At 35.2% G+C, this 12347-nt stretch overlaps 1 protein-coding gene across 5 annotated transcripts in view; it reads left to right on the forward strand.

The window, feature by feature from the left end:
• Positions 1-12347, forward strand: part of GOLGA4 (golgin A4) — a 126013-nt gene that overhangs the window by 25200 nt on the left and 88466 nt on the right. For 3 of the 5 annotated variants that reach the window (XM_038570403.1, XM_038570405.1, XM_038570404.1), the window contains exons 3-4: positions 4045-4143; positions 8540-8602. In XM_038570403.1, the coding sequence (XP_038426331.1) occupies positions 4045-4143; positions 8540-8602 (162 nt within the window). Of the gene's footprint in view, positions 1-4044; positions 4144-8539; positions 8603-12347 lie in introns of those variants that run through there. The other 2 variants (XM_038570406.1, XM_038570407.1) reach the window with 1 other exon arrangement.

Genomic DNA, 12347 nt, shown 5'->3' on the forward strand with positions numbered 1-12347 from the left:
GTTTGGTATAATTCACCAGTGAAGCCATCTGATTCTGGGCTCTTCTTTGTGGGAAGTGTTTTTTTGTTTTTTGTTTTTTAAGATTATTTATTTGAGAGAGTGCACATGAGTGAGTATGCACTGGGACAGGGGCACAGGGATAGGAGAGAGAGAAAGAATCCTCAGGCAGACTCCCCTCTGAGTCTTGAGCCTGATGTGGCCTTGATCCCAGGACCCTGAAATCATGACCCAAGCCAAAATCCACAGCTGGCCACCCAACTGACTTAGCCACCCCAGGTGCCTCTTGGGAAGTGTTTTGATTACTAATTCAGTCTTTTTACTTTTTTTTTTTTAGTCTTTTTACTTTTTATAGATCTATTGAGATTTTCTATTTCTTCTTGAGTCAATTTTGGTGATTTCTATCCTTCTAGAAATTTGTCTTTGTTATCCAAGTATCTCATTTGTTGGCATACAGTTGTTCATAGCATTATCTTATAATCCTTTTTATTTCTATAAATGCAGTAGTAATTTCCCCTCTTTCATTGCTGATATTAGTAATAATGAGTCTTATGTTTTTCTCTGCCAGTTATGCTAAATATTTATATCTTTTTAAAGAACCAGTATGGTTCTACTTTCTGGTTGAGCGTGCTGAGCATTTTCAGAATTAGAATAGCAAGTTGATCTTTGATAACTTATTTTTCTCAAGTCTCAGGTGCCCTCAGATTAAACAAAAATACCTTGAATCCATATTGCTACTTCCTGGTTGCCTAGGCTGATATAACTTTCTTCCCATCTTCATATTACTGTTGGTCTTTTCAGTGGTGTTATGGCAAGGGAATGTTAACATCTTGTGCTTTTTTACTATCTTTTTTGTTTAGAGACTTTATATTAGTATATATTCTAATATATATGTGTGTGTGTGTGTGTGTATGTGTGTGTATATAATATATATATAGACAAAATAGGGCCTTAAGTTGTGGTCTTGAATTTATTCAAAATAGTTTACCCATGGTCTGTACAGAATTAATATTTTTTCATCTGCTGCTGCTGTTGTCATGTTGTAAACAATTTTATTCTTGTATCTTTGGTAGAGTATATTATGACAAGTACTTCTTAAAATGTACATTGTTGGAAATAAAAACAATGAGTTTAGTGTACCTTAGTACAGCTGACATCTGTATATGACAGTGTCTAGGAAGATAGAAACAGGAGTTCCTCTTGTCATGGCAGAGAGACTTATACATACTTGCTAAAGTACTAAACTTTTTTTTTTAAAGATTTTATTTATTCATGAGAGACAGAGAAAGAGGGAACGAGAGAGAGAGAGAGAGAGAGAGAGAGAGGCAGAGACACAGGAGAGAGAGAGAGAGAGAGAGAGAGGCAGAGACATAGGCAGAGAGAGAAGCAGGCTCCATGCAGGGAGCCTGATGTGGGACTCGATCCCAGCTCTCCAGGATCAGGCCCTGGGCTGAAGGCAGTGCTAAACCGCTGAGCCACCAGGGCTGCCCAAGTACTAAACTTTTTAGAGACCCTCCTCTAATAGGAGTTACATTAATTCATAGGAGATATGCTAATTTGTTACTTATAGTGAATGCTAGTGCATGCCTTAGGGCGGTCATTAAGACTTAAGTTTCTCTTTGAACTCTGGTTCAGAAGGACTGGGAGGGTTCTGTGGTGCCAAAGTTAGATATAGTGCTGCAAGCCAGGACCTGGAGTGGGGCTCCCAACACTGGAAGAAAGAGGTTGAGAAAAGCTTTTGCTAACTGCTGCCTATAGTTCTCTGTGGCCCATTATGAAAAACTGCTGTCCCTAGGGAGGCCTCGTGACCAAGAACTGAAGCATACCTCACGTTGGCTTATTGTGACTGAGTCAGTGATAACCCTTGTATTGCCATCGGGCAAGAAACTCAAACTGGAGCCTAGGGAGTCAGATTGACTGGATAAGGAAAGAGGAGTACAGAAGGAAGGAGAAAGATGATACCTCCTCAAAGTGAACCTGTATATGAAAATTCTAAAGCAAATGCTAGGAAGGCAGCCATTAAAAACAGGAATTGGCATATAAGTTTATCCTAGAAAAGAGTAGTCTAGAAAGGACTTTAAAACAAATATGTTTCGTAAGATACATGAAGTAATGATTTTCTGAAAAAGAAGATAAAATTGTGGGGAAAAACAGACTAAAACAAAAGTAGGTAGGTAGGAAAAAGAACCAATTAGAAATCCTTGAAGTGAAAAAAAATTGTTGTAAAAACATACATCAGAATAAAACTCAAGACAGATCCCAAATCACAGGAAAATTAGGATATTCAAAAGGAATACTGAGTAATTCCACCAAAATCACATAGAGATAAATATATATATGTAAGAGTAAGAGATGTGGCGGAAAAATCAAAAAGCCTTCAGAATTCTAATGGGAGTTGTATATATCTTCACAAATGGTCAGACAGTGTTAGTTCAACAGATGGCTTCTTCTAAGGACCACAGAAGAGGTGAATTAAGTTCTTACAAGATTTGGATTCGAATTTGAGCAGAGCTTGAGAGACATGGAGTTGAGACAGAATTTGATTGAGAATATTTGGGAACTGACCATGTAAGATTTTCATAGGCATAAGAAGCAAATGACAAGGACAGCAAGTGGGAAGAAAGGGTCTAGGTTTTGAGGTAGCTGTCAATGGAAACTAACTTTGATACACTTGGCTTTTACTTGGGCTAAGGGCATGAGTGTAAATTGTTTTTTGGTAGCATCTTCCTTTGAAATGTTTGGTCAACATGTTTTTCTCTGTTGGACATCAATTTTTGTGAGTGTGTGGGTGTTTTGTTTTGTTTTTTGTTAGACTTCAAACACTCTGTGAAATTTTAAATTATTTTGTCGTGTGGGCCAGAGTGACTTCATTTCAAATGTTAATTTTAGAAGCCTAAGAAGAGTAAATTTGTATAGCCTTTAATTTAAAATCACATCCATTCCAAGGATGACCTTTCTGAATTCCCAGAGGAGTTCAAATTTTCAGCAAGAATAGAAACTTGGATAAGATGAGTAGCCAGAGCCAAGCAGGCATCTAGTACATTTTAGTACACCACTAATACTCAACTTTTAGGACCAGATGAAGAGTTAGTGGAGGCTCTAGTCAATATCCATAACTCTATAGTACTAAGATGAAAAGTGTAAGTTCTTAAGGTTGTGCAACATTTCTGATATAAGTTCTTTATTATATGTAATATATAACATAATAATATACATTACTTGCTGTGTTAAGATTGCAAAAGAATGTTTTTGGTTTTTTTTTTTTTAGTTTTTATTTTATTTTGAAATAATCATAGATTTACAGGACATGATAAAATTTCTTTTAGGGGAGGGCCTGTGTATATTTTACCCATTTTCTCCCAAAGATGTCTTCTGTAACTATTGTATGCTATCAAAACAAGGGATTTGACCTTGGTAAACTGTGTGATACCCATAGAGCTTATTCAGATTTCAGCAGTTTTTCATTTAAAAGTTCACTTTAATTATAATTTATTCTAAATCTGATTCATGATTATTAATATTTTGGTGTATAGTTTTTGAAAGAAGACTGAAGGACGGAAGAGAATATATACTAAAAGAATTAAAGTTTCTTCTGTACATATTGGAGAAAACTTTCTAAGTACAAAGTAAATGATTATTTAAAATTTTATGTATTTTGTCCTCCCCATAAATTTCAATGCTATTATTTTGAATGTATTTGTTATGTTAAGGCTTTGTGTTCTTTACCATATGGTTCTTACTAGTTTAGAGACTTAGACCAAATTGGCAGACATGTGGTATGCTGTGGTGGCTGTTGCATATATCATTGTATGCCAGTTGGTTAAAGTTGGGCTTTGAAATTCTGAACAGCTCAACTCCTCTCCATTCCTGACCTTTGCAGCAACTTGTTATTTCTGTTGGTGGAGAGATGGTAGCAGTTGTGATGGTGCAAGGCCATTAGTGTTGTGCATGCTGCGTGGTGAGAACAGTTTGCAACATGCCCTTATTATCTGTTTTTCATTATTTGTTTTATTTTTATACCTCTACTTATTACACTGAATGAGACAGCTACTAGCCGGGATGATAGCAGAGCCTGCTTTTCTCTCTGAGTATACTATCTTTGCTTTGGATTCCTCCAAACAGCCTAAAACAGAGCCTGACAGTGTGGTGAGTCCTTCCACCGCTTTCTGCATTCCCTTTGTGGGGAAGCAAAGTAATTTGGTAATTCTAGAAGCAAATCTCTGCTGCTTGTCACTGACTGTCTCTCAAAGCATCCTCAGTACCCTGTTGCTAACCCTGCTCTAAAAAATCAGAGTGAATTGCTGAATTCTGATGGCTGGTGTGTTTTCTGGTAGCTTTTTAACAACAATAAAATAACACTTTTCATTAATGTAGTGAAGACTACCCTCAACCTGATCTAAACTCTAAGTTTTCTCTTTAGGGAATATTTGCTTAACTAAAAATGGTATGTTTTGCTAGAAATCTCTGTTCTACTATTGGTAGGAGGCCAAGAATATTTTGAGATGTGATTCATATTTTAAGGAAAAAAAGTATTATATGTAAATCTATAATTGAACAACATTGTGTAGGTAGGTAGATTCTACTGTAATAAATAATTGCATCTTATTTTGAGAGAGTACTAGTTTTCTATATATTAAACATTTGAAAGGAAGTAATTACTCATTATTTTCCAATGCAGTGAATTCATACAATTTTGAATCTTGTATATAATTTCAGTTTGAGAAAGTGCACTGTTTTCATATGTATCTTAAGTTGTTAACTTAGGAAATTAAGAGATATTTTTTGCCCAGTAAAGATAGCTTTTTGTGGTATGTTGGATACTGAGTGAGTTAGGATTGAGGTTTTCTTTTTTTTTTTTAACTTTTATTTATTTATGATAGTCACACAGAGAGAGAGAGAGAGGCAGAGACACAGGCAGAGGGAGAAGCAGGCTCCATGCACCGGGAGCCCGACGTGGGATTCGATCCCGGGTCTCCAGGATCGCGCCCTGGGCCAAAGGCAGGTGCTAAACCGCTGCGCCACCCAGGGATCCCGGATTGAGGTTTTCTTAAACGACAAGAATTGATTTAATTTACTAAGTAGCTTATGATGAAATTAGAACATTTCTCTACTTAATCCATGCAGCCAGGACAGATTTGGTCTGTATATAGTCAGTAGCAATCCTAAATTACATTCTGAACTTGGTTTTAGAGAAGAAAACAGTTGAGGCACCATAGTTTGGATCTCAGGGCAAAGGGTCTCTCCTTGGTTTTGGCTACAAGTAATATGTCACTCTTTTCAAAACTGGTTTGAGAAAGAGACCGGAGTCCCAGTTAAAGATAACTTAGCAATTTATTTTATTTTATTTTTTTAAAGATTTTATTTATTTATTCATGATAGTCACACAGAGAGAGACAGAGAGGCAGAGACACAGGCAGAGGGAGAAGCAGGCTCCATGCAGGGAGCCCGACGTGGGATCGATCCCGAGTCTCCAGGATTGCGTCCCTGGCCAAAGGCAGGCGCCAAACCACTGCACCACCCAGGGATCCCAGCAATTTATTTTAAAAACACAAAATGAGGGGCCTCTGGGTGCCTCAATTGGTTGAGTCTGCCTTCAGCTCATGTCATGATCCCGAGGTCCTGGGATCAAGCTCCACATTGGGCTTCCTGCTCAGTGGAACCCTGCTTCTCTCTCCCTCTGCCCCCTACTCTTGCACATTCTCTCTCGAATAAATAAATAAAATCTTAAAAAAAAGAAAATACAAAATGATATTACTTTATACTTCATGTTACAGTAACAGAGACTTAAAAAAAGCTTCTCTGTGACCCACTTCCATATATAAAAGTAATTTAAGTACCTCTTCTATTGTGAAAAATGCTAATGAGGCTTTATAACTATTTAAAAATAATTTAAGTAGACTAAGTCTTCATTCATCTTATTTAAATTTTGTTCAGATAAAAACTTCTCTCTCTTTAACAAAGAGAAACCATAGCATAATGTAAAATGGAATACAAATTTAGTGAGAGTCTATTTCTGTGTTCATCAGCTGATACCTTTTACTTAATTCAGTTTTTTTAAAAAACGACCCCAAATTCTAAAAATTGCTTAGTCCTCAGCAGTCAGTAAATAGTTGTTGAAAATTGAACAAAACATAATTGAAGACAATTCTGACAGGGAACCTGTATGTGCTTTTAAATTAAATACACTTTAGATTATAATAATTTTTCTCTTGTCTTAGAATTGCTCCCAGGAGAAAGTATTGCTGACAGTTGAGTATTGACATGTGTTGAGCTTCTCTCTGGAAGGACTTCAGAATTCTTTTTTTTATACCGAAAGAAGTAACTGTGTAAGGATTTGACAAGCATATATTGAGCCTCACCACCAGTCAGGCAAAAGTTAGGTCCTGTGGACCAAGATGAAGATACAGGGTTCCTGCTCTTTGAGAGTTTATAGTTTACTGTGGAGACATATGCTTACAATAAAAAGGAATTAAGCCTTCATAGAAGAAAATATAGGCATAGGGAATGTGTTAGCCCTCAAGCAAGCGATATGAAGCTTCATAAAAGAAGCTGCATTTGAAAGTTAAAAGGTAAATGAGAATTGGCTGGGCAGAAATGAAGAAGGCATTACAGATAGTGACAAAATCTTTAATTTTGCTTCCTAATTTAAATTTACAAGGTACCTTAGCAAATACTCTCCTTAAGCTGTCCTGCATTTATTTAGATATATGGTATGATATATATATTGAAATACATATGCAGGGAGGAAAAGTTTTTAAATATTAGGTTGTGTTTGTTTGATAGGGTGAGAGGTCAAACAATTATAGAATAGTTTTTTGTGTCATGTGTCAAGTAACTTAATATGGATTCTCTTGCCACTCTTGCTCCTAACTTAAATATCTTAGGGAACCATTTCATTTCTTTTCTCCATAACTTGACTGTCTCAATTTTCAGCTTATGGACCAAGAGACTTGTTGAACTCAACAAAGTATGTTTTTTATTTTATAGCGTGTAGTGTAGTATATTTTAAGGGCCAGCAAGCATTAATTATCATGCTTACACAGACATAGCCATATATACAACTTAATTATTTGAAATGTCAGAGAACAGGAAGATAAAAGTTATGTTCCCCCAACTTTTCTCCCCAGTAAAACTCAAAGGAAAATGTCTTGGACTGATATAATTTGATAATAATTATTATTATTTTTAAAGAGTATGTGTGCACACAAGAGCTGGGTGGGGGTAGTTGGAGGGGGGCAGAGGAAGAGGGAGAGAGAATCTTAAGCAACCTCTACACCCACACTCTTTTTATATTAGAAGGAGAAGGTATTTCAGTTATTGTTAGAGAAAAATCCAAATACATTATGGAAGTGGAAATAGTAATAGCAGTATAAGAACTCTCCCTCGTCTCCCGGTATCCATTACCCAGTATCATCTGTTAACTCAAGGCTGTCTTATTTTATTATACCCTCGCAATTCTCTAACCGTCCACCCCACACATGTATACCTACCTCTCTTCCCATGCCTCCATCTCTATTGGATTATTTGAAGCAAATTTCAGAAACCTTATTCCATCTAAATGTTTTGGTATATATTTCTAAAAGATAATGACTAAAAATGTATAATACATTTATCACACCTAAAAATTAATAATTTCTTAGTATCAAATATCTAATGAGAGTTCAAAAATTTGAGAACACTTGCAAAGCTGATACTTATATTTAAGAATTAATATCCAGTTCTATTTAAGAATAAGTAAGGTCAGTTATTTGACCCTTCCTTGGTCGGCTTTGGAAATTTATGGGAAATGTGTTATTTAGCTACCAAGTTACTGAAACATAGTGGCTAATATTTGCTCTAATGCTTTGTTTAAAACTTAGAAGTTATTTTATCATGAGCTACTTATGTAGCTCTAATTTTGGTCAGTGTATTATGAATGCAGTATAGAATTTTGAATCTCTAAGAATCTCATTCATTATCATGGAACCTACGCCAGTATGTTGTGATCAGTAGGATGTCACTTAATTTAGAACATTTACTTTCTTATTTGGAAGATTTTTTAATTATAAGTTTTTCTGAAAATTGCTTTAACAATTTCATTTAGATTGCTGGTTTCAGATGAATGAGGCATTTCCATTTCTTGTTACAAAGATATTTTTCAGGTCTTAGCCCAAATAACTTTGAGTATTTTTTTATCATAGGGAACTCTTGACATTGTTTCTTTTTCTGGATAGTTGTCTATTTGAATGACTTTTGCTAATTGAATCCCTGATGTTAATTTTGTCATGGGGGGAAAAACTGGGGACATTATATTGGGGAGAGGCATGTGATTAGCTTGAAATAAATTTTGCTATATACTAATCTTTGCTATTTAGTTACATATAGCAAAATAAATTTTCTAAATACTCACCATACTAGTTTTGCCTTGCATGAAAACATTCTAATAAATGAACTAATTTTGTTTGATAAATGTATTTAATTGGTACTTGGTTTTTGTTCTTAACAGTTTTAACAGTTTAGCTTTTTGTTCCTTTTCTTTATGATGTTTCTTTGTTTTTCTTAGAATGCATCCATCCAAGCCACGAAATCTGACAGTGTTAATGGAAGTGAACCACCAACTCCTCAGGTCTGTTACTAATGTTATTTTAGAAAATAGCAAGTCATTTCAGAGTGTTGCTCCATCTATATTATTAGCATCTGACTTTCTGTTGGAACAATAATGTCCATAGATTTGATAAAATATGTATGGAAACCTAGGTTTGTTGATGCTTTCTTAGAAACAGTTTTAAATGAAAATGTTTCATGTATACACACCAGTCATGTAATATGCCATTGTTACTCATTTAAGAAATTAATGGCAGTGAAGAGAAAACTTTTTGAAAAAAAGGAATCTGACTTTATAGTTTAAAAGATTATGGACACTTTATATTGAAAGACATTGAGTTACATAATTTAGAAAGTGGGGATATGGAGCATATGGAATTTCTTTTAAAGTTTGCTCTAATGCGAGTATTTTACTAGAAAACTTTGATTTAAAAACGTCATTTGGGAAAAAAACAAAACAAAACAAAAAGTCATTTGGGGAGTGTGCAGCTCAAGTGACATTCTTTTGACTCTTTCCAAAAAAGAAAGAAAAAAATTCATTAAGAATATCATAATGGCAGCAGTGTCTGAGATGAACATTTGTTTAGGCTTTAGTGATGATGTTATCATTAATCTGGCTATTCTCAGCAGTCTCTGATTAGGACAAAAACATTTATAATCTGTGGACCTGGATCATGTATGGAGACAATTTATGAGCTATATGATATATGATTAAATTATTTAGACTAAACATTCTAAAGTATTGTCTGGCAAATGTACAGATTATAGCTTCCAAAATTCTATGAACAGATTCGGTGGACTGAGGATCTCATTCCTTTGGTGGGGGCTGGTCAGGTGCTGGGCATAGTCCAAGTCCCTGAGCTTATTGACTCTGGCTTTGCCCAGTTTCCCTAGGTAATTCCAAGTCCTCTACAAATACATCATTTTTTATAAGCTCCATGAAGTAGGGGTAAAATATTTGGATGTACCACTCTACATGGTACTGGGCAGATCCAGTGATCTTTAATGAGTATTATTAAAAATATTATTTAGAATGATTATTTTCCCTTTACAGAATAGTTCAAAAAGACTATAAATACTGTTATGAATACAAAAACTGAATGATAATCAGCTTTATAACACATTCAGAAGAAATTTAAGTTTTCAATAAGGTGAAGAATGAGCATGGATAAAGTTCAGGAAGTAAGCCCATTGAAAATACAACTGTTTTTCTAAAAATGAATAAGGTACCGGGGATCCCTGGGTTGCTCAGCAGTTTGGCGCCTGCCTTTGGCCCAGGGTGTGATCCTGGAGTCCCGGGATCGAGTCCCGCATCAGGCTCTTGGCATGGAGCCTGCTTATCCCTCTGCCTGTGTCTCTGCCTCTCTCTCTCTATGTCTATCATGAATAAATAAATAAAACCTTTAAAAAAATAATAAGGTACCTATTATTAACTATGTATCAGGCATTGTTAAACATTTTGCATATATGATCTCATTTAATTCTTATCACAAGGAGATGCCTTTACTCAGTCTGTTTATTTTTAAACATATCTCTGAAAGTTGGTTGTTGGCTGTTATTAGCTAATTGGGAATAATGTATATTCTTGAAGGGGGTGGAGTGCTTAGTATGATTGGGCATCTTAACATCAGGAGGAAACCAGGGGGTGACACCAAGGTAGGAGAAGAGATGGTACAATGCAAGCCCAAGAGTTTGTAAACACAGCTGCCTGTGATTGCCTTATTACTGGGTCAGATATTCTACATAAATCAATTGGTTTTGGCATACAATATAACAAACAATTTTCTCCTTTTTTCTTTTCAACACAGTATATTATGAAAATTTTCAAACATACAGAGAAATAGAACTTTAAAGTGAGCATGTATATACCTACTGCCCAGAGTATATCATCGATACTTTACTATATACTTGCTTTATCACAAATCTGTCCATGTATACATTATTCTATCTGCCCCTCAATCTATTTTACTTTTTTGATGCTTTTCAGAGTAAGTTGCAGGCCATAGTATCCTTCCTTGTAATATTTTAGCATGTATATCATTAACCAGAGTTCAATATTAGTATTTAAGTATTAATGCTGTAATTACTTTAAGGAAAGAGGAAGGTTAATACCACATCTGATAATTAATTCTCAAGTTAAAAATACAAGTTAAATCAAAATTTAAAGGACCTTGATATGGAACTGACTAGTTTCAGTGGTTTAATTAGTTGTGTAATTACGTATATATCTATTATGCACACAGCCTAGATGTTGGATAGTAATGAATCATGATGAAAATTTACTTTAGTTAATTTATCTGATTAAAAGGTAGTTACCTGGGATCCCTGGGTGGCACAGCGGTTTGGCGCCTGCCTTTGGCCCAGGGCGTGATCCTGGAGATCCAGGATCGAATCCCATGTCGGGCTCCCGGTGCATGGAGCCTGCTTCTCCCTCTGCCTGTGTCTCTGCCTCTCTCTCTCTCTCTGTGTGACTATCATAAATAAATAAAAATTAAAAAAAAAAAGGTAGTTACCTCCCTAGAATTTTTTTTTAGATTGAAGTATAACTGACATACAATATCTAATTAATTTCATACGAGGTATAAATCATAGTGATTTGATATTTTTATACATTAGGAAATGGTCCCCATGATTAGTCTAGTTACCAGAATCCATCACCATACAAAATATTACTGACTGTGTTCCCTGTGCTGTACATTACATCCTCCTCACTTCTTTCTTTTATAACTGGAAGTTTGTACCTATTCTCTTTACATATTTTGCCTTCTTCCCCAGACCCCTCCACTCTCTGGTAAGCAATAGTTTGTTTCTTGTGTCTTTGAATCTATATTGTTTTTATTATATTATATATATATATATATTTTTAAAGATTTTTATTTATTTATTCATGAGAGACAGAGAGAGAGAGAGAGAGGTAGAGACACAGGCAGAGGGAGAAGCAGGCTCCCTGCTGGGAGCCTGACGTAGGACTGGATCCCAGGTCTCCAGGATCACGCCCTGGGCTGAAGGCAGGCAAAACCGCCGAGCCACTCAGGGATCCCCTGTTTTATTTTTTTTTAGATTCTACATATAAGTGAAATCATATGGCATTTGTCTTTATCTGACTTCTCTCATTTAGCATAATACCCTCTAGGTCCTCTAGGTCACAGATGGCAAAATTTCATTCTTTTTACATGGCTAAGTAATATTTTTATGTATTTGTTTCTATTATATAGCATATATATATATATATATATATATATAAAATATATATATCTCACCTCTTCTTTATATAATATATATATCTCACCTCTTCTTTATCCAGTCATCTGTTGAAGGGCATTTAGACATTCCTTCTTTATCTTGACTAGTATAAATAATGCTGCAGGAAACTTAAGGGTACATATATATATCTTTGAGTTGGTGTTTTTCTTTTTTTTGTTTCAGATAAATACCTAGAAGTGGAATTGCTGGATTGTATGGTAGTTCTATTTTTAATTTTTTGATGAACCTCCATACTGTTTTCCATAGTGACTGTGCCAGTTTATATTCCTACTAACAGTGCACCAGGATTCCCTTTTTTCTACATCCTTAACCAACATTTGCTACTTTTTGTCTTTTTGATAATAGCCAATCTGACCACTGTGAGGTGTTATCTCATTGCAGTTTTGGTTTGCATTTTCCTGATGATTAATGATGTTGAGTATCTTTTCAGGTGCCCGTTGGCTGTCTGCATGTCTTCTTTGAAAAAATGTCTATTCAAGTCCTCTGCCCATTTAAAAAATTTT

This window comes from Canis lupus, chromosome 23, assembly GCF_011100685.1.
Source record: "Canis lupus familiaris isolate Mischka breed German Shepherd chromosome 23, alternate assembly UU_Cfam_GSD_1.0, whole genome shotgun sequence".
Taxonomy (NCBI): Eukaryota; Metazoa; Chordata; class Mammalia; order Carnivora; family Canidae; genus Canis; species Canis lupus.